This window comes from Agrilus planipennis, unplaced genomic scaffold (genome assembly GCF_000699045.2).
Source record: "Agrilus planipennis isolate EAB-ADULT unplaced genomic scaffold, Apla_2.0 scaffold4, whole genome shotgun sequence".
Lineage (NCBI taxonomy): Eukaryota > Metazoa > Arthropoda > Insecta > Coleoptera > Buprestidae > Agrilus > Agrilus planipennis.
Genome location: NW_020442463.1, coordinates 2,798,572 through 2,823,302, shown reverse-complemented (window position 1 = coordinate 2,823,302; position 24,731 = coordinate 2,798,572). Strand labels below are relative to the sequence as shown.

Genomic DNA, 24,731 nt, shown 5'->3' with positions numbered 1-24,731 from the left:
TCTCTATCCACGGTATCCTCAAAAAATCTATTTAACAGTAATGCTCTAAAAGTTATAACATAAGCTACAGAATAATTTCTGCATTTCAAAATCGACATGAAAAACATTACACAAATTACACTCCAGTGAACAAATGTGGATTAAAATATGACAATAGACGCACGTATGGACATGTAAGGACACTATAATTCCACGAAAGATTACAATAAGTTTCGTCTTATAGTGCGAAGGGCTGGTACCTATAAGTAAAAGGTACGAGGAAGTTGAAATATATCTATATATAAATGTAAAAGAACCGAAGAGATGACCGTGTTTATTTGATAAACTCGCTATGACATTTTTCACTACATTGACCATTATAATTATCATCATTATGAATTTCATGATCATAGGGTGATCAGTCCTAAGACTGTATGGACACGCACCTTCACTCTTTCCTATCCTGAGCTAATATGAAAGGTCTACATCTACTCCTTCCTAACTCCTATTTCTGTTTCTAACATGCCTTTAACTAACCCCTCATGGATGACAAGGAGAAGAACCTATCTCGCCTATTTCCTATGGACTTCCTTGGCACCCTCTGTTCTTCTATTCTTTCTGCTACCTCCTCATTTCTAACTTTCTCTATCCATTGAAATTGTCAACGAATTTAAATATCTGGGGTAATAGTTCTCGATGAAAAACAGTATAGAGCGTCATGTGAATGTAAAAGAACCGAAAAGATGACAGTGTTTATTTAATAAGCTCGCTATGACGTCATACGGGATAAAAATTTGTGAAAGGAACAGGGAAGGTAATGCAAGATAACACTAGAGCAGTAGAGAAGGAAATAAAAATCCATCAAACTGAGTGAAATCTGTATTAGAAATGTTTAGTGAGCTAAAAATAATGGAAATGTGTACAATTATATGGAAAAGAAGGAGTGGTGTCAATAATAGATTAAAATAAGACATCAATTTGTAGAAAAAATAAGGAAGTAGTGTGGGCGCCAATATCAAACTCTTTTTACAATAAGATCTATAGGGAAATTATTTAAGGTTAAAATGGTACAGAATAATATATAAAAAGAAAGACAATAAGAAATATGACTTAGTATTAGATATGGTAATCTAGGGAAAGGATATAAGAAAGGATATAGAGATTAAGATTGTAAATTATATAAACATATTGTTTTGTTGTGGAATAGACATTAAAAGATTAAAGTCCAATAAATGATGTAACAAACTTTATGGTAGATAGAGGACATAAGTTAAAAAATGACATGTGAGGGTTGATAGTAGAGACATTAAAGGTGAAGTATGTGGAGAAATTTGCAAATAATTGATGTAACAATAACTGAAGATAAAACTAAGGAGAATTAATGTTACTTTCTATAGTAAGTTAGGTTAGACGGTAATAGTCTAGGTAAGTACTGTTGGCAGCGACATCTATAGGCCATCAAGTTAGAAGTTGGGATTGCATGTGTGTTCACTTAAGTATATTAAAGTTGTCACGGGAGAACCACTTTACAATCATAATCCGATATAATTTAAAATAATTATGAATCCATATTTATTCCGTACAACATATGAAGATGATAATGAGGATGTTCATCCTTTATTTTTATTATTTTTAAACCTCACGGCTAATTTTTCAACATTATTTTCATGCGTTTTAATATTGTGATGCACTTTGAAACCGCATGTTATTCTTAAAAAATGCTCATTAAATTAACTTACTAACTAACGCTTCAAGATTGTACCGTCGATTTTTTTAAACCATTTTCCAATCACTTATCATTTTTATCAACATCGATTAGATTAAATATTTCTAAAAGTATTTGTAATTTCACGACGTAGAATTCCTTGTAAAGTATATATATAAATCGTTAAAAATATTTTCCTTTTAATTTTATTTCTTCTTTTAATCTTTTTCTAAACTATCATCTGCCTCCACTATTTTTTTCATATCTCATAACATATTTAATGATTACTTGATGCTGAACATTGAATCTTCTTTTTTAACTCTTAAATCTGGGTAATTAAAATAAATGAGGCTTTTGATTCAAAGATTCTTTTTCTGTATTTCATTAACTGATTTTCCAATCGTTTATTTTATATCAAGGATTGGTTTTATCGACTACTTTTACAGATGTCTGCATGAAGCTGAACAAATGTAAAAGTTACAGTATTTTGACTTGAACAGGTACCATTATTGCAAAGATTCTGTTTGAGTAACAACAAAAGTTTGTACGAAGACCATAATTAAATAATAAGTTCTAAAATCCATATATATATTGACACAATTGATCATTAAGACAAGTATGAGCAATCCCATGTTTTAAAACTATAGCCAAGAAGGGCTCGCGGGGAGGCAAGTTACTTACCCAATGTACTGTACATTAATGCAGAAAAATATTTTCAATTTTAATTAATTGAAAATTATAGGTAGGAAGTGTCAACTATGATAAATATGAGTTTAGTTAACGAATATAAATAAATAAATAAATACTATTTACTCCTTCGTTGTAGCGATTGACGAATGCGAATCGAAAAACACGTAAAAAATTCATCAAATGCCAGACAAAATGTCAAACGTCATAGGCACTTACCTTTTCATGAGAAGTGCAGTTAAGTGAGTCTTAAAATTTTCTATTTGATTCCTAGGAAAAGTTTCGCTTTTTTCTATGAAGCGGATAAGAAACATAACAGCAGCCAAGACTTCTTCTTTCATTTTGTTGCAAATTTTAACATCAGGATGAGAAAGAACCCTTGTAAACCAAACTGACAAGAATTATCTGTAAAACAAAAGAGAATTTTGTTTCATTCCACACTAATCAAAGGCATCTGCATTAGTTTCACTATAAACAATTACGTGTTATTCGCTACATTTTCGAAAAAAATTCTTGAAAAAAAAAATAAATGAACTGTTTTACTTTCAATACGAACTATTTAGTACCAGAAAACATGTATGCACTACGCCCGAACTAGTACTTTAATAGATTTTTGTCAATTCATATTGCCAACATGACAATACTTTTAAATCAAAACAAAAACAATAAACATGCTAGGTACTCTAACCTAAAAACAGTATCTAACGAAATAGATATTGGATACATGTGTTGGTATAAGGTGTTTATTGGTTTATACCAAGTTTATACTTATTCCTAAAAACATGCCTACACTTTTATTGTTACAGTGGATTATGTTGAGTGTTTACTCGTAGAATTATCAACTGAATTTTACCTATCTACCAACAATTTTATTCTGAAAATAATTGTTACGGAAAATAAAATTTGTAACTTTAACTTATCTGTCGTACTTTTTTTTGTAGTACTACAAATTATCTCAAACGATCTACATTCTTTTAATCTAACTTGTTAAGAAAGTTCGAGAGATACAATGTTAAAAGAAATTAAGAGTAGCATAAAAAATTGTAAATAACTAGGTACCTACTTGTAGGAGACATATTCACAAAATTTGATTTGGTTAGGCCGTGATTTTTGACGATTTTAAAAATGGTAAAACTTTACTATACATCTAAATGTATGCGGAAAATATAATTTGTAACTTTATCTTATCTGCCGTACTTCTATTTGTAGTACTACAAATTATCTCAAACGATCTACATTCTTTTAATCTAACTTGTTAAGAAAGTTCGAGAGATACAATGTTAAAAGAAATTAAGAGTAGCATAAAAAATTGTAAATAACTAGGTACCTACTTGTAGGAGACATATTCACAAAATTTGATTTGGTTAGGCCGTGATTTTTGACGATTTTAAAAATGGTAAAACTTTTTTATATTAAATTTAATTTTTAATATTTACCATCTGATTTGTTTCATTGCTAATGTTTAACAGCTTCATCAAAACAAATTTAGCAGATTTGTGTCGTATAATTAATTATGACAATTTATTGTGAAACGTTAACTTCTTTAACAGTGTAACTTCCGAACCTCATTAACAAGATATACTTACGAAAGGAACAGGGACCGATAAGGGTATAAAAGTCCCCGCTCCGATCGTTTTTATTTTTAATTAACTACTCATATTAATAAATATACAATAAGTATGAAATGTAATTTACTCAATTTCGGAATAGACATTGACATGACAGCGCAGTACACAGGTAATTAGAGGTTAGGTGAAAATCAAGGATGTTATATGGAACTCCATAACCGTAACCTAAAATTTCAAAATAAAAATCTATACCAAACCGCAAATCTAAATTAGAGGGGCAATTAATAGTCGAATCATTACTTAATTATATTTTTCTTTTACGGTTCCTTAAAAATCAAATATCTGTAACTGAATGTATCCGAAACTATAGGATATCCAAAATAATTTCCTATTATTTTACTATACTAATATTATTTACATATCCGGAAAAGAAAAGGTTAGAAGCTTTCGAAATGTAGTGTTATAGGCGAATGATGAGAATATCGTGGGTAGAAAAGGTTAGAAATGAAGAGGTATTAGAAAGAATAGGACTCTATGGAAGTCAATAAAAAATAGGCGAGATAGGCTAGTAGGACACCTTTTCAGGTATAAAGGTCTAGTCAGAGACATAGTAGAGGCAGAAACAGGAGTTAGGAGGGGTAGAGGCAGACCTAGATTAGATTACTGTTCGCAAATAGTTAAGGATGTGGGTTGTTCCAGTTTTAGGGAAATGCGAAGATTAGCTCAGGATAGGAAAGAGTGGAGGTACGTGTCCAACCAGTCTTAAAACTGGCGACCTTACGCTCATGATGATGATGATGATCCGTATACATATCCAAGTCAGAAATTTCATATCCATAACATCCCTGCTGAAAATTGTAATCTGTATTTTTTCAATTGCGTACCCGGGCCTTTAATCTGCGCGTTTATACGGTAGTTTTCGTGATAATAACCTTACTAATTAAGCAGTTATTACTGAAAAAGTAAATACGTTTTTAATTGTGTAAAACGCAATTTACTTTTAACAACAACAACAACAATTAATGAATTTTAAATTATAAGTGCTTTTTGATTTCTCAACAGAACTCTTAATGGGTATGTTTATAGTACCTACCTACCTACAAATTAATCAGTTAAAAACCAGATAAGTACTAACAATAAGTACTATTTATTATCTGTCTTCAATGTTATTACGGTAATTAAACGTTACCTTATTTAGATATGGATGTCATTAAAAATGTACCATTCGAAGTATTTCTTCAGATTACAGAAGACTGTTGATTTAAAAATTTTATCTATTGATTTACAGGCAGGTTAAGTTGCTGTTCATACCTGTCTATATAAATCATTTTTTCAGAACGACAGGCAGACAGACGGATGGGCGGACCGACAGACACAGACAGACAGACGGACAGACAGACAGGCAGGCGGATTCATTCAGACAGACAGACACATATAGACACATTCAGACAGACAGACAAATACATACAAATAGACAAATACATATAAATAGACAAATACATACAAATAGACAGACACATAGACACATTCAGACAGACAGACAGACAGAAAGATATACTTCGTTTACTTTCTCTAGCGATTTGCCCCTTCCAATGTTTTGGATGCGCGCTGGATAAATCGTAGTTAGGGAGATATTCCTTTGAGGTTTCATGAGATAAAAAGATAAAAACAAACTTGTAATACTCATACTTCCTTTCAATAATAATGTAAAAACACTAGTGACTTCCAACGGTAATGATTTTTTTCAAAATCTTGTATTCCATTTTGGATCCAAAATATACAGAACATAACATAGGATATATATTAACAAAACATTATCTACATAGAATATGTACCTATTTGCTATCTACATTAATAACAATTTCAATTTAAATTTTTTTATCATAATAAATAATTGACCCTTACTTTAAAATAACATTCGTCTAATAATACTGTGCCACTTTAAAAACACTAATATGAAAGGAATTATCTGACGTGAATCTAGTCACGTTCTTCGGTAATGTTTTTCTACATTACTTATTAAACGATTGGAAAACTAATTTTAAAGCAAGATAGTACCATAATACAAGCAGTATATCTGAATATTTAATTTATCAACGGTTAAATGACATTTAATCCTATTTTTTTTTATATAAACTACTGTTTACATTTTTCTTTAAAACTTTGTTTTTGTCTTAAAAAATATTCATCTTAACGTCAGTATAATTTAAACATAATGAATGATAGGGCTTGGCAACAATTTAGAAACTATGAATTGTTTATGAATACAAGCGATTTATAGACAGTAGGTATTGTACTATTTGTCAAAGTAAGAAAAAGGAAAAAAAATGGCATTGGATAAATAACTAAAATATACCTCAAGACTTGCATTTTGCGATCGTAACTGTTTTTAATTTTTTATAAACTTACAACTCTATTTTGTTATTCTCTAAAAACAGTTTTTATTTACTTTTAGTTTGTTTGTAAAAAACAGTAGCCTAATCGTAATTGATTTTGGAAATTATTTTGAAGGAAGGAAAATAAAATAATACTTAATTATAAGGAATAACTAACAAATTATGAGTCTCCGAAAATAAGTGACTTTAGTTCTAAGTATTTTATTACAATATTTTTTAATCGTAATATTGTAATTATACTTTTAGGAAGCTGATTTTGGAGGAAAATTTAAACATACTTGGAAAAGCGGAAAATTTTTGAGACTCGATTCTCGTGATGAACTATTTACACACCTATGTATTTTATACAAAAAACCATTGGTGCGCGAATCCGACTTGCATTTGTTTTTTTTTTATGTATCCTGCTGCTTTTATAAAGAAAATTATTTTTAACTTCCCATTAGGAAGTTATTGTAATTGGGTCGAAAAGTGAAATCGGAATTTTCATTATATTTCCACGTTTTAACATATTAGTAGCATGCTAGCCAATTTTTTTGATGATGTGTGTATGTACGTACGTACGTACGTACGTACGTACGTACGTACGTATGTACGTACGTTCGTATGTCAGCATTTTTTTCGTTTTCGATATCTCAAGAACGGATTGAGATATCGCCCTCAACCAAAATTTTTTCGAAAGATATTATCATAATGAAGATCTGAAAGAAATTTGAACGAAATCGGTCAAGCCGTTTTTTTTTTATAAAAAAAAAACGAATTAATTACAAACAATTTAATTAAAATACGTTCTAATCTAATCACAACAATGAAGTTACGGAATCAATAATAACTGTATTATCTAATGGGAAGTTAGTCGTATTAGCACCGACCAAAGCGTGCTCAGACCAATTTTTAAATTTTGATGTTGGTTACATTCGAAGTGTACAAATGATGGTAAGTTTTCATCTGAAATTCGGAAGACCCTGCGGGACGCTAATAGGATTGAAACAGTAAAATATTTTGATAAATGAACGTAAAGTTGCTTGTCTTGATACTATAGTTATTGATTACGTAATGATTCGAAGGGACTTGTGCTTCATGATTGCTGATATGATGACATACAATTTTCACACGAAATTATTATTTGTACTTATATTCGGCTCGAAGGACCAATTTTTATCATTTGTTTGCGCTGACCCTGACAGAGGAAGGGATGAAGGTGGTAACCAACTGGCATTCAAATATTATTTGAAATACTTGTTCATAAATATAAGCGTGTCTACTACTACTACTAATAGTTTGAAGAAATTGTTAACATAATTCTTAATATGTTAAGTTAAAATGATATAACCTCGAGATCTCAGTTATATGTATCTATTTGTATATTACTTTGTATAACCCAAATTGATAAGACTTTTTATTTTATTGATATTACCAATCAAAACGGTTTTCTCCGAGTTCCGGTGATAGTATTTTACAATGCAACATTGTTGTAATTAACTTTATCATAATTTAATTTTCGTACAATTAGCAAAATTTAATGCACCGTCTTGGTGTCGTCAACATTGATAATAGATAACGAGTTTACGATTAAATCTACTTTTGACCTTACAAGTTATTACATGAACATATCGATTTAATATAACTATCAGCAAGGACTTCATAGTAACAAAAACTCCAAAGAAATCGTGTGTTGCTAGCTAAATGACGTAAACACCATGAAAACAATTTTACAATTTGGAATATACATAGGGTTGCCATCCGTACTTTACTATAAAGTATTGTACGTTATTTAGGGTAATTGTACTCTATAATTTTATGCGACAAAAAAGTATAAACTAAAGTACTTAAAGCAGTGATAATTACTTATTAAAAATTACTAAAAGTAATGAAAAATAGGTTTTTAAGTAAAATGATGGAATAAAATAAATTGTACTTTATTTTGACACAGCGTACTTTTTTTTCTACCTTCTAGGTCGTCAGTCCTAAGTAAGACTGGTTGGACACGCACCTCCACTCTTTCCTATCCTGAGATAATCTTCGCATTTACCTAAAACTAGAACATTCCACATCCTTAACTATTTGTGAACAGTAATCGAATCTAGGTCTACCTCAACCCCTTTTAAATGCAGTTTCTGCCTCTAATATGTCTCATGCCTGACGTTGTCCTACCAACCTATCTTCGCCTATTTTTTATTGACTTCCATAGAGTCCTTTGTTCTCCTATTCTTTCTAATATCTCTTTTCTAACCTTCTCTATCTACGCTATCCTCGTCATTCGCCTGTAACACTACATCTCGAACGTTAACCTCTACTTTTCAGCAGCGCCCACCGTCCATGTTTCGCACCCGTATAGCGCCGCTCTCCAAACATACACCTTTCTTTAACAATCCTTTTGGAATTTCTAAATTAATCGTTCGCAGCCATAGAAGTGACTTCTTTTTATTGAAGACGTCTCGATCCTGCACTATCCTCTGCTTTATATCCCTACTACTTCTTCCGTCCTGACTTATCTGACTTCCTAGATAACTAAAATCAGCCACTTCTTCTAATTTTGCGTCTCCTATCTTTATATTCGCTCTTTCCCTACTTTTTTTTTCATCCATTGCATACCAGTATTTCTGTTTTACTTTTATTCATTTTCATGCAGTACTGTATTGTCAATACCGCTTCCGTTTTATAAATCTCTCCCTACAGTTGTACTGTCTTTAATGATATTGATCGCGTCTTCGATGTATAGATTTATACATATATGGGCTGCGGCGATATACGGGTGCAAAATATAGACGGTTGGCGTGGCGCAAAAGAAAAGGTTAGAAGCGTTCGAAATGTGGTGTTACAAGCGAATGATGAGGATAGCTTGAATAGAGAAGGTTAGAAATAAAGAGGTATTAGAAAGAATAGATAGAACAAAATCAGAAGTAGCATGTTTTATTAAATGTTTTTGGACTCCCGTATCTTAAACCTAACGATGTCGTTCATGTGTTCACCGAGTATTTAATGGCACTTCTTCCGGAAGATAGACAAGTGAATGTTTTATGTAATTATGCATCTACTAAAAAATTATTCCAGAAAAATGGGCACCGTATTCTTGTTCGACTTACGAATAGTACTAATTTAATTTTTTGCTATAATAAACACGTTAATAAATTATTATACAGTTTTTTTAAGATTTACAGGTTTATATCGAACGGAATTTACACTAAAATGTATGAGTTTATGTCTGCCGATGTAGTTATAGAGATAATACTTTTATTTTTCTTATTATATATAAGATAATGGAAGTAAATATTATTTTTAACACACAACACGCTTGTTTTTGTTAAATAAAATTATGTAAATTTAGATAACCAGAAAGATACCATTTCAACGGAATTTTTAATTAAAAATCACTAATTAAAACGTATTAGAGATGGAACTAAACAATTGCAAAAGAATGAACGTGTTTAAATGTCTATATTCAGAAATTGTAGAAACTGAAAATGCTATTACAGTACTAATTAAACAAGGGCTTGAGTAAGGTACGGGTGAAAGCTATGATTAAAATGGAAGTCTATGCACCATCGACAACGATACCTATGAGAACAAATATGGAATTCAACTAATATTTGAATAAAACTGCTTCGAGGTTTCACTTTGCTGTTTCATTCATGGGCATTATTTTTAATTTAATACTCCTTAGTACAACAAGGTTATTTTTTCTAATAAAGGTCGTTTCTTTCATCAACTAATTACGTAAAATAGCATATCTGTAAGATAAGAAATGTGTTTGAATTAACGTCATTCAATTTACGTCACACATTTCTGGATCATAGAGTGCCTTGAAAGCAGATTTCTTGCTTTTAATACAGTAACACACCAAAAACGTCAAAAGCAAAGTATGTATCTTTTTTGTATCATACTTACAGTGGATGTGCCAAAAAAGTATTAATTTAGAATGTAGAACTTTTGCGAAAGAAAAATATATTCTAGGAGTTAGATACATGTATGCAGGGTATTCCACCTAAGGCGGTTTCGTTCATAACTCTAAAATAGTAGGTACATTACGTATCGAGGGAAGAAACAGGATTATTTCAGACTGCATGCATTCACATGCTTGCATGCAGCCTGAGATAACCCTGTTTCTTCCTGAGGTGCGTATACTATTTTTTGTCATGTTTGTGCGGGAAGCTCGTTATTAAATTGATAGTTGGCGAAATAAGAGTAGAGGTTAGAAAGACATTGTCATTGAACAACTGATTTCTGCGCATGCCCATAAACTTCAGCCCATGCGCTGAAAATACTAATATCATTTCCTCCCGACTAAAACACGGCTGAAAAGAGGCCATTTCTTCCCTATTTCATAGCACCCAAAACGAGCTTTCCGCGCTAACAAGACAAAAAAGATGTTTTTATAAAATGTGCTCTGGAATCATATGGTGCATATATAGAAAGTATTTTCATTCAGTGTGCTCCATTTCTTCTGGGCGCTACCTAAATTCGCTATTTTACGTGGAACGCCCTGTATACTTTTACATTTTTATTTAATTTTAAGCTGAGTTTGTTAACAGTTCTCTGTATCTATCTCTAGTAGTTTTTGAGATATTCAACTGATTTGAATGAGACCAAATCGCATCTAAACCATGAGAGCTAACAACCTGTGGTTTGGACAGTTGGTATTAGCACAAATTACCGTACCTTTCTCAAAATCCCTACGTTATTCAGAGTCGGAAATATCCAAACCTACATTCGACAATTTCGTAAGACGAATAACTTTATTTATATAGAATGACCCATATTAAATGATAGTGTTTGATGCGAAATTAAAAGCCCTTTCTACTGATATAACAAAGTTATGGTCAAAACTGCCTTAGGTAGAACAATCTGTATAGCAAAACATTAACTAATTAAAATTAATAGCATATTTATTAGTATGTTCGTATTTCGGACTTTCTACCATTGAATAAATAACTGTTTAATGCAAAAATAATGGTTAATGAAAAACATTTCCGATAATCATTACAAATGAAATGGTTAATGTAAACAATAGTAATGTGTAAAATAAGAGAGGAGCCCGTAACACTAACAACCCTGGTTCACAGGTGAATCGAAAAATTTTTTATGTGAATTACAATTAAGAAGAAATAATGTTTAAAAAACAGTTATTATAAAAATGCAACAATCTTTTACTTACTATAAATCGTGAATATTGATTATTTGCAGATTCGATTGAAAATTTCCTACTCTTTCAGAAAAAAAAATACCCAAACCACTTTATTTGGTCAGGTAAGTCTGGCGTACCTATATGACGTTTGTGAAAGAGAAAAAATTTCTCGCGTTAGATTAGTTTTGAAGGAATTTTAATTTTTTGAAACCCTCAAAACGGGTGATTTCCGCACCCAAAATATACAATAAATTTTTAATCAGCATACGTAGTGAATCGCATAACATACAATAAAATACGGAGATCAGGAGAGAGCGTCCGATTTTTTTAAACATTTTTTCGCTTTGTTTTGTTTTTTAAACATTTTTTCGCTTATTTTATTCGTATGATTTTTAACTATCAAGTCACATATTTTTTTTTTTCGATTTAATGAATTTAAATGCATTGGGATTTGTTGGACTTATCGCTGCTACCATTGCTATACGCCAGGGTTATTAGAAATCCTTTAGAAGTCACGCTGCGGCGTTGTTTAGGTATAATTTTAACAGTTTTTCAGTTTATACTTTTTTTATATATATATTTAACTGACTGACAATTTTATATACGAGATTTTATCGAAACTATGCATCAATATATAAATTATAATGACAGAAGCAGTAAGTTCAGTAAGCAAGTTTAGCTTAAATGTGCCAGAGCAGCCAAGGCATACAGCACGCATACGAAGACGGTTCAATAGCATTGCCGAAGTAATGGAATAAAGATTATATACAGTAGGTTCTCTTCCCAGTCATGCCCATGCATCCATCTCGTGCCGACGCTTCACATTTCACCTATGAGTACCCCACTAAGCAGGGCCTGGCTTGTACAAAATATCGTCTTGAATCCACAGTACAAATACAATTTGTATTTAAACACTTCTGTAAAACTATTGAACCGCCCTCGTACATGGTCGTTCAGTGTATAAATTTAATTTACAATGATCAACAAAAAATGTCGGTATGTTAGACAGATCAAAGGAGTGAACCTACTGTAGAGGTGTAGACTGTAGAGAATTCTTATACTGTGGCCAAAGGGTCGGTCTTATCTGTCTTTAACGATAAAACGCGGTTTAGGTTTTTCAACGTTTTATATAAATCTTTGGGTTTTATTTATTCTTTTGGGATTGAAACGCACAATTCAACCAATCATTCCGCCTTAACACTTATCGTTAATTAACCATTAAGGAAAATTATACTGTATTCTTAATTGCCTTGTTGAAAATATTAGATTTTTCAGACTGGATGCGACACACAAGAAGCCTTCGTGAATACTGTTAAAATAAATAATTTCGATAAACAAACAAACCCATTTTAAAACATGTTTTTGGAAATGATTTGTATAAATTATACGTATATGTAAAAGTTGCCATGTGACGCAAACCAGCATTTTTTTTTTCTGGGAAAAGTTACGTGCATGGGCACACGCAATAGTTTACATGTTTTCAAGCCAACACTAAAAATGTCAATAAACAACGCATACACGTTTAACTATGCATAATGTATGCGCGTATCCTCCAAGCTAACGTGACGTGAAAAAATTTTTCTTAACGCCATGATTTCCCACTATATGTATACATGTAAACACAAAAAATTCTAACGAAGCCAATGCGAATTTTTAAATTGCTCTACAAAACGGTATACACATCAGGGGAGCTTTTTAATAAAATCTATATTCGATGAAAGGGAACAGTGGTGGCAAAAACCACTCGAGATCTAAGAACATCAGTAGGTGTAAATTAAATAAATTTAATTTATCGTTAAATGATTTTTCAACAGTGAACAGCAGTCTGACTGCTGAAGGTGTTTCTGTTTTTAGAAGGATTATAAGAACAGTTTATGGCCTTGTTTGAGTGAAACCTCAAGTACATACGTACTTGGATTTCCAAGGTTAGAATGGAAAATTTTTAGATATCTCGCAATTTAAAATCCGAGTTTTTCGAGAACGGCCCGATCTTCAAAAATACAGTTCAAATGAAAGCATACATCTGTTGCCTCCTCAATTAATATTTGTATATAGATATATTCAATTTCGTTAGTGTTTGTAATTTTTGTAGATATTCAATTTTATTCTTGTTTTTATGTAGTCAATACTTTGTGTTTGTTCTAGTTATATTCGAATTTAATGTAGTTATTTGTATAGGTATAGTTAAATATTATTTTCTTAGAATAGGTAATACAATAATTTTAACCAAAAGATCGGACCAGGTAGGTCTCACAATATCATTCATAAATGGAAAACCCAAGTCCGTAGCTACGTCGGAATGTACCGAAGATACCGGAGGGGTGCGTAGCGACGGCGAAGGGGTAATGTGCACGATGTGCGCCAGTTACAGGCAACGCAATTAAAAGATATAGGCGCATATGCCTCATATTTGGACAATTACAAGAAAATCAAAACGTATAGGGTACTTTATGTTAACCTAGGAATCATGAAATTTGACAAGAAGCTACGTCTTATAGCATAAGTAAAGGGAAAAATCCGAAATCCGTAAATTTGCAGTAATATTGTAATTACACGTTTTGGGGGTGTCGTGTTGAGTAGAGGATATCAACTAATTAAGTTATCACACAATACTTGACTGTAGAACTTTATTTATAAAATAGCATAGAACTTTAAAAATAATGAAGAAAATAAAAACGTGGACTGTATATACATAAAATCAAAATAGTAGTTAATAGGTTAGTGTTAGTAAAATCAATATCGTCCGTACGGTAATACGGCGAAAGCTCAAATCCCTGATTCGCTCAAAACGCACAAAAACAGGTAACCGCACTCATGTACACCTCGCAGAGTAGCACTCGTGGGGGGGGGGGGTAAAGAGGGAACTTCAAAAGTGCTGGTAAAATTTACAACAGGGGGCGAAACTAAAAACATACTCGGAAACACCTTTAGGGGTACGTATTTTGAAAACTCATTTTATACATAAACAAAATAAATACTTTTTTTCTTGAACCCTAGTAAAAAAAATTGATTGGTGGAGGTTTATGTAAGTTAGAATTTGTGGTCGTATGTATTTTTCGATGACAAATTGGAAATTTAAAAAAAACAGTTTTCTTCGAAAACATTAAAAAAAAAAATTATATTTTAATAAGCGCCGCCTATCGGGTCCAAAACTATCCTATTTTTCAAGCTGAAGCCAACTATACACATTCAAATCGGAAGAGTGATTTCTGAGATTAGCTTGTATGAACATAGTAACACGCGATTTTTATAATTGACATTAAGATAGATGTATTATCGTCATAAGGTCGTCAATCCTAATACTGGTTGAACACGCACCTCCACTCTTTCCTATCCTGAGTTAATCTTCACATTTCCCTAAAACTAGAAAAACCTATACTTATCCTTAATTATTGGCGAACAGTAATCTAATTTAGGCCTACCTCTACCCCTCCTAACTCCCGTTTCTGCCTCTAATATGTCTCTGACTACACCTTAGATCTCTAGATCCTAGATCTCGCCTATTTCTTATTGACTTCCATAGAGTTCTCTCTTCTCCTAATTTTTTCTAATATCTTTTCATTTCTAACTTTCTCTATCCACGGTATCCTCATCATTCGCCTGTAACACTACATTTCGAACGCTTCTAACCTTTTCTTTTCCGCAGCGCCCACCGTTTCCCACCCGTACAGCGCCTTGCTCCAAACATACACCTTTAACAATCTTTTTCGAATTTCTAAATTAACTGTTCGCGACCATAGAAGTGAATTCTTTCATGTATTGATTTTAATTTTTTTACTAACAAAATCAACCTATTCGTTGACATTTTTTACAACTCTTCGATGATGTTGAACTTGAAATATTAATTTTTTGGGGCTATTCTGAGCAAATAACTTATAACTTAGTAAGTCAGTTGGCCTCTTCATTTCTACACCAAGGATGCGATAACACGCTCCTTGAAAATTACCTATCTCTCCATGCTCATTATACTTAATGGAAGGTGACCTATCGATCGAAAGCTAAAATAAATGTACAATTTGAAGTGATGATTTGCAATATTTTTTTAGAAATGAGGCCCGCTTAAAAATTGATTTAAAAAATAAACAATAATATATTATAATAAACTGTACCTACCTATCTAAATATTTTCGCTTATAATATTCAAGTCATCTGTGTCATTGACTGCACTAAACATAAGTTGGGCCGGCGTCGTTGCGTTGGTTGTAATAGTGCTAATTTTAAAATGCACATAAATTCGTATAAACTTCCGCGAAACGCTTACTAAATTAGTTTCTGTGTACGTCATACATCATACGATGCACAATCTATTACTAATTAAGATAGAGCATGGGTCAACTGAAACATTATACTACGTACAGTAAAAATATCACATGTAAAATTATAAAGATACGATTAATACGGATTAATATGTATTATTATTAACGGCGCCCAGCTTTGGGACAAAAGATTCTCAGATTTACAGATGATAGGCAACATTGGCACACAGAAAGAAGGAATTACACTGGTCTGCAACAAAATCCTCCTTCAAAAAATTTTGTCATAAATATAAAGATTTTGATGCGCTGAATCTGTTCCCGATGACCAATTTTTTTTATCACGTCTAGATTTTTCGTTATGAATTTTTTTCCAAAATATCATAAATTTAGTTTTTTTTTAATTCGTTTCATGAGTTAACATTTGTGGTATCGAGAGCGTGTAGAATTAATTAATAAAGTCATGTTAGGTATTAGTAGAAAATAAGATGTTACTTAAAATGTTATGAATAAAGACAGCGAATGCTCGAACAACGATTTATAGTTTTATGGTACTCTACCCATGGGGGTAGCAGGTAGCGCGTTTGGAAGTTGGTGATTGATGTTAAGGGAGTCGTTGTTCAGATTGNTTTTTTTTTTTAAATAAATTCCATTTAATTTTAGTTCATAAAATGCCGCGTACTTGTAAGAATTCTACAGGCTAGTGTCAAGTGACAAAATTTTTCTGCCACCACTTCATATAAAGTTGGGACTCGTGAAAAACTGTGAAAGCCAATTTTTTTTTCTTTTAAATTAATAAATTCGCGATGATGGTAAAACATTTTTTCTTTTTTATTTATCTATTTCGTCTAAGTAAATTAACGCGTACCGAGGCTGTTTTGTTAGTATAATTTTCAATTATCAATTTTTTTAAAAATTTACAATTCCGCGATGACGGTATAGCTTCCGGACTATTAGGAAATCAGATGGAAAAAACGCCAAAAATACTAAAAACCAAACTGTTGGGGAGCGTGTAGTTGGTGACACTCGAATTGAGCGCAGAGCGTAAGCAGGTAAACAAGTAATTATCGAGGGTTTGTTTATCAAGAAAGGAATTGAGCACAGGGATCATACAAGTAGAAAATAAAAATAGCGATGATAAGAAAAACACTAACGTTGTAATGTTGCCAAATATAACTAATTTGTGAAGGTCGGGAGAAATTAATAAAAACAAAGGACTACCCTTATGCAATTATAGTTATCATTGTCTTGTACAATAAATAACATACCTCCAATAATAATTTGGGCCGAACAGTCTTCTAGTGCCTCTAGAACAACCAACACTTGCGAGGCATTCCATTCGAAATTTAAGAAGGAAAACGTCCCTTTTTTAAAGGTTCTGATTGAAATTCAAACAGACACATAAAAATAAATTCAGTTAACCAAGTTAAAAAAAATTAATAAAAATACTGTTAAAAATCAATTTTATTGATAAAAAAAGAAAGCAACTAAATGATGGTGAAATATCAAGATACGACTATGTAAAATGTATTTCTTATAAAAATATCGTTAGTTAAGTTAATATTATGTATCTAATATAAAGTTGAAATATTATTCCTATAAGTACTTGTAACAAATAAACAAAATAATTCAAAGTAAATATTGTTTTTTGTTACAACATTCCATTAGAAAATTTACTCGTTTACCTACCTACTGCTTCAAAAAAAAAGTCAAATCCCAACAGATATTTTAAAAGAAAGCTGGCAACATGGCTTGCGCTCAATTCGGGTGTTTATTTAAACACATGAACGTAAGAAAATCTTTGTGCGTCCGTTTGTGCTCAGTTCATGCTTACTAATCGTTTTTGTGCCCAATTCAAGTGCACCGGTGTAGTTTCCGTGAATTTCTTGTGAGGCCATCATAAATAGTAGCCCTTATATTAATCAATATTTAATAAAAGCGATCATGACAATTTGAAAATCAACAAACTTAGGTAAATAACGTACTGTCATCCGCTGAGCTAGTGAAAACTCGACTTAATAAAGTCGCACATTGCTGCCTAATAATTTGAATGTGGCCTCTAATGGTAAAAAGGTTCGCCCCCTCGTCTAGTAGTAGTATGTGCACATATTACATGTGGTTTTATTACAACTTTAAACTTAAAAAAAAAAAACAAAACAATCCACAGCCAGAAATACAGAGAAACTGCGTATAGGAATAATATTTGTACATAAACTGACTCACCATATTACACCTACTCGCGGTAGACGGCTTATAAAAACATTTTCTATGCAAAAATTATTGTAATGTGTTATAGAACAAGAAAAATATTCTATTAGAATGTACGAAAAGGGGTACTTATCGATTTGAAACTTTGTATATGTGTTACCGGAAATGTATAAAATATTGGAATTGGATACAATTCCTAGGAAATGTATACAATTCCGAGGCTATTTAGGAAATCTATAGAAGATTTTTTAATGCACACATATCTTGGGAAATGTATACATTTCCTAGGAATTGTATGAAATTCCGATATTTGCACTAGGTAATTATAACGCTAATACTTTTTTGTGAATAAAATGAATAAAACACGTTACTAAACTGCGAATCAGAGTTATCTGTGTTTACGCGGTTCTATTACGATCGCCTGATGCAAGTCATTTCGTTTTTTCCCGACAGAGGATTTAATTGTATTCTTTTGCACCCAACTTCACATTTAAGCCGTATAATTTTTATATGCGTTGAGAGCTCATATAGCAAGGCTTGTGTGTGAAAAATTCCAATTAATTCTACGCAGTAGTTTTTGGTTGGTGCCCTTTTAAATATGGAGAGCGATAAGCAGCATTTTCGACATATCTTACTGTTTTACTACAGAAAGGGTAAAAATGCTGTTCAAGCCAGAAAGAAATTGACTGATGTGTATGGAGAAGGTGTGTTGACAGTACGCCAGTGCCAGAACTGGTTCGCTAAATTTCGATCCGGCAATTTTGATGTCGAAGATGCACCACGTTCGGGAAGGCCGGTTGAAGCTGATAAAGACGCGATAAAGGCATTAGTTGATGTGAACCGGCGAATAACAACACGTGAGATCGGATTGAGGTTAAATTTATCAAATTCAACAGTTTATGACCACTTGAAAGGCCTGGGATTATCCTCGAAGCTCGATGTATGGGTTCCCCATGTTCTCACAGAGAGAAATCTGTGTCGCCGCATTGACGTCTGCGATTCGCTTCTCAAACGTCACGAAAATGATCCGTTTTTGAAGCGCATCATCACTGGGGACGAAAAATGGGTTGTATACAACAACGTCAAACGCAAGAGGTCATGGAGCAAAAAAGATGAACCGGCTCAAACCATTTCCAAAGCCGATATTCACCAAAAAAAGGTGATGCTGTCTGTTTGGTGGGATTTTAAAGGAATCGTTTTTTTTGAGCTTTTACCGGATAACACAACGATTAATTCGGAAGTCTACTGTCATCAGCTGGACAAACTGAATGATGCACTTCAACAGAAAAGGTCAGAACTAATCAACAGGAAAGGTGTAGTGTTTCACCAAGACAACGCGAGACCTCACACAAGTTTGGTCACTCGCCAAAAGCTTTTACAGCTTGAATGGGATACAATGCTACACCCACCATATTCTCCAGACCTGGCACCATCGGATTATTATTTGTTCCGGTCACTCCAAAATTTTTTAGACGGTAAAACCTTCACCTCAAATGAGGAGGTCAAAAACCTCCTCGATCAGTTTTTTGCCAGCAAAGACCAAAAATTTTATGAGCGTGGAATTATGCTACTACCAGAAAGATGGCAAAAGGTGTTGGACCAGAACGGTCAATATATAATTTAATAAAATATTTGTTTATTATACGAAAACTGTCTTTCATTTTCACAAAAAAAAAAACCAAATGACTTTCCGAACAACCCTATATATGGATTGGTAACGTTATTGTTTGATTAGGTTAGGTTTGAAGATGTATATGCATTAGTGACGTTATTGTATGTTTTTTAGGTAAATTTATGACAGACTGGAGTTTCTTTAATACCCCTGCCCACTGAAGGAGGGCTGATATGTTGGAATAATGTTTTCGAAAAGTATGCCTCATTATGATCTTCGCACCCAACATATACATATGAAAATTATCAGCATTATCACCTCCTCTACAACATACTAAAAATTCAGGGTCATCGTGTTTGCTGAAACAAAGATAACCTCGTCATATTATTCTAACATCTAACATATCAGCCTACCTCCGACGGGCAGGGATATTAAAGAATCATAAACCTCCCTAACCAAACAATAACGTCACCAATGGACATCTCCAAACAGCCTGCCGTATTATTGCCTATTTAGTATTACCTGTAATACATTTCCGATTTCTATTCAGGAAATGTATAGATTTCCGGGCGATATTAGGAATAATATACATTTTCTAGCAATTGTATACAATGACGGATTTATTCATACATTTCTAGTAACATAGACACTCCTACAAGTAACAAGCATCTTTTTAATTAATATATTGTCGAAAATGTCCCACTTTCGGTTCTATCGGAACTTGGTTATACATATTAAATTCCCAACTCTCTTTATTTTTTTTAATGCCTTATTAAATTTACAGGTAACAACATGAGCTAATATTTTTCAAATCATAGTTAATTCGAAATGATAATTTTAGGAACAACATTAGTGACTACAAATTACTATCTTGGGAACCAAAAAAGAATTCCTTTTATGAATGAAATTATAGACCCGAAGGTTAATTATTATTTCCTTGTGATTTTTCTTTATAACAATAAGTTATAATTGTATACCAGTACCATTTTGAAAATGTGACAATAAATTTACTGTCACTGTCACGTCACGAAATATTTCTTGTCTAATCGCACATAGGGCAAGAGTCGCGCAGTTTCCTCATTCGACAAGATGGATTTCGAGGTGTTAAGTTACCTGTCCACTTATCATTAGGAACAAGTAAAACTGCAACAGTAAAGAACATTAGGTTCGTCCACTGTAGAGTGATAGATTAGTAAATAAAAAGTTTTGCACAATGTTTGCAACGATGCAATGAACAATAATTGAATTTTTATTTCACCTATCAGTATGGCGTTGTCTCCACCATCTTGGGGTGGGGGGTCTTTTGTTTTTTTTTATGGTGGTTACATCAGCTATATTTGTGATCAAAATGTGAATGAAAGTGATATTTTGCCGCCAATGCGCGAACGGGAATCTACATGTACAAACGGGGTGACGGTTCCGTCACGGGCATGTTGCTGGATCCCAAAGACAAAAAAGTCACCCAACTGTCACGTAACCAAGTGCGCGCACCTCAATAATAAACAATAGACTTGATCAGAATGACGAAACAGACCGTGACAAAAGTCACTAATACGCGCTAGACCTTAATATTAATTGACCTCAAAAGCTCAGAGATTTTTTTTAATAATTTGCATTTTTCTTTTAATTTATGTAAATCATCAGAAATAACCGTTTAGTAGGTATACTACCAGTATTAACAACACACATTATGAATCTTGTATCTATTCAGATTCAGTTAGTAATAACAGTTGATTTTTTTCGTTGTTGTTTACAGTTGTCACCTCTCGCAGCTTAGTGGTTAGAGCAATTGACGCGTAAAATTAAAGATCCCGGGTTCGATTCCCGGCGAGGGTGTGACAACAGCACAAAAATTTTTCCTCATTAATAACTTATAGTAGTATAGTATAGTATTATAGTGGATAAAAATTGCAAATGAATTTTAAAATAATACTAATATTAACCACTAGGAATTTCAGTATATTACATAATACATACAATATTGTACTTCATTTCATGAAAACACACTCTTATGAAAAGCGATATTGATATGATATGCATATGTACAAATAATTTGTATTTCGTAAATGGTATACTGTGCACTGCAGTCTGCAGTCGACCTTTTTAAAAATAAGCAAGGTAACTAAAGGTTATAATACAACCATGAAGTGTTCTAACACGTAGAGCAACTGTACGTCAGGAATCCTTCTTTTTATTAATATGGCCGATTGATATTTTAATCGTATACTACCGTCAATAGACATAAAGGTCATTCGCACACTAACCACTTGTGGTCGCCACTAGAAGCAACCACATGCGGCTTATATCGACCACTGTCAGTCATCACACTTGGTCGCTGCTATTTATGATGCTGGTGACCGCCACTTTATACAAATGTTTACTGGGTCCGGTCTTTGGTCAAGTGAAATATTAAAAATAAAAATTCTTATTAAATAATAATATCATGGGCTGACGAGTGAAACGCTTATCAGTCAACAAGATCAAATCAAAATTGATAGTTAAAATTACTTATTGTTGGGAATTCTTGAAATTCTTAGACCAAATTTGTTAAAAAATACAAACTAAGCCGACTATTTTTCAAAATATCTACAAAATACGTAGAAAATTTCAGGAATCCGCTCTCTGGTGACATAAGGATTTTCATTTGCCCAAATATGTTTATTAAAAACATTTTTTCTTGAAAATTTTTATTTGTCCGACCAAATAATTCTTTTTAATAACTCACGGCTATATTTTGGCATTCTGGACAACATTTTTCCATAGGACCCATATTTCACATGGCTACCGTTTTAACTTTTTTTTCTATTTTCGAACACTGTATAGTAAATCAAGTTTAGATGCTATAGTTGACCTTCAAATGATGAGGATAACGTGGGTAGAAAAGGTTAGAAATGAAGAGGTATTAGAAAGAACAAGTTCTGTTTGAAAACTTTTTTGGTTAAGCATACCTACAGTTTGATTGTAATAAGCATATTGTGAACGTTTTGGGTAGTTTGATTCGAAAAAAAAATAACATTTGAATACCGCTGCGTTTTTTTTTTCAGTCCCATATTTTAGCAATCTGAACAACTTTTTTCGATTGAAGCCATATTTCACAAGGCTGGCGCTTAAACGAAATCTTTTTTTTCCTATTTTTGAACATTCTACACAGTAAATCATATTTAGATAATACAGACGATGTTGCATTAAAATAGGGAACAAGTTTTGTTTAAAAAGTTTTTCGATTAAACTTACAGTTTGGCTGCAGTGAACATATTGCGTACTTTTTGGGCCACCCTGTATACATATATAACGTTGTTACATTTTCCATAAATACAGAATGTATTAATTAAATCTGGATTGGACTATTTATTATAAGTTTCGTTTTCGATAATTTTTGTAACATAAATAAACAAAAGATGAAGTTTGATTTTTAACAGTTGCTGTAGCTGTGAATAAATCCAAAATTATTTAAAAATTTTCAAATAAATCAAGAGATGGCATCCAAATAAAAAAAAAAAACAAAACTAAAAAAATTTTAATCAAAACCTATCCAGTAGTTTTCACATGATGTGCAACATTTACACGATGTCTCAACAGTTACCATTTTATTTATACCTAGGAATAGAAGGTAATCGTGGCGCATGATACAAATAGGTAGGTAGTGTGTATAGACAATATGTATTTATATTTTTTATTTTCAAATAATGAGGTGAACTGGTTTCTAAACTTGTCTTGGGCCACTACGAATTTATATGGTAACCCTATATGGTTATAGGCATACATGCATAAGTTCCATGCACACACAAATCCAATATTTATGCATATGGACACATTATTGTGTGTATCTTCAGAACAAAGTAGGTAATTTATGCATTGCCTTAATAACACATGAACACCATACACATACGTAAATAACGTACTGCAGGTTCTGTTGCGTATTATACGTATATACATGTATGCTAACTGGTCAATTTCATATGAATTCAACACAAAATGATTAACATCTAATTTAGTAAATTGCACCATCGTACAAGAAAGTTTTTAGTATTGTATTCAAGGATATCATAACAAATAGGTACGCTTAGTTTTGAAACACAGTAAATGCTTCTTTTATGTGTAGTTATAATTTATCATTTATAATCACAAGTTACAAAAACAATAATAAATATAGGTATCTATTATTTTATTGTGCGCCTATACGCTAGTGGTGAATTAAGAAGCGAACATAAGGCGTTCTCTTTTGAAAAATGCAACGTCATACACGGAAATTGGTACAAATACCATCAGCTATTTTCGTTTTATTTTGCTCAGCTTAACATAAATGTATTTTTAAATATATTAAAATTTCAAATAGACACAGACGTATAACTAAATAGTGTACATATTTTACCAAAACTTTAGGAAAAAACAAAAGGACTTTATAAAAAAACGCGTAAAATTAAAGATCCCGGGTTCGATTCCCGGCGAGGGTGTGACAACAGCACAAANATTTAACTAAAATAGCTACTAATAACAATATGTAGACTCAATAAAACACTGGTCTAAGTTTTCACTATTTTTTAATTATTAAACAACTCGACAAATGTTGCCGCCGAAGTGAAATAATAAATAACACAGGTCTGCGAAATTTTTTTTTTGAAAAGTTTTTTTCTTAAATTGTTAATGTTTGTCGTAATTGTCTTAAAAGTAATAGAAAACGATATTCATATGGTGTATACCACGTCACATTAACCCATAAATGCTCAGAAAACACATTTCCATTTGAACCCTTCCCACGTAATGAGTGCGACGAAAAAATATTCGATAACCACTGTGTCTATGTTTTTAAGGATGCTCTTTTCGATGGTGTTGGTTAAAAATACCTCCGACAATATTAAAGCATGGAAAAATCGAATATAAACAAAAAAAACGTGATTTGTGAATTGACTTTTTTCTTAAAAAGTAACTTTTTATGTCCTTACGATTTTTTTATATGCTTAAAACCTATGTAGATCATATCCTCGATATCTAAACATGAAATAATCACCGTTGATCAAGTCGAAATGCCTTTACAAACTATTTGATCAAACCAAGTTTAATGTAAAGTGGTGGAAGCAATACTTTCAAACTCATATTGATGACATTTTTCACTCTGACTTCCAATTGCATTCTAATTTGGACAGAAATACCGAATAACAATGATTTTGATTTACCATAAGTCCACTGTCTTAACACTTCAA

The 24,731-nt window shown here is 32.3% G+C and overlaps 1 protein-coding gene across 3 annotated transcripts in view; it reads right to left on the bottom strand.

The window, feature by feature from the left end:
* The window catches only part of LOC108745173 (maternal B9.15 protein-like), a 40,496-nt gene that overhangs the window by 11,134 nt on the left and 4,631 nt on the right, over nt 1-24,731 (bottom strand). Inside the window, exons 1-2 of one of the 3 annotated variants that reach the window (XM_018481281.1) lie at nt 2,938-3,028; nt 2,591-2,776 (exon numbers count right to left, since the gene is read on the bottom strand). The exons of 1 other annotated variant lie outside the window; for it this stretch is intronic. In XM_018481281.1, coding sequence (XP_018336783.1) covers nt 2,591-2,712 — 122 coding nt within the window. In that variant the 5' untranslated portion in view covers nt 2,713-2,776; nt 2,938-3,028. Of the gene's footprint in view, nt 1-2,590; nt 2,777-2,937; nt 3,029-24,731 lie in introns of those variants that run through there. One more of the 3 variants, XM_018481280.2, reaches the window with a different exon arrangement.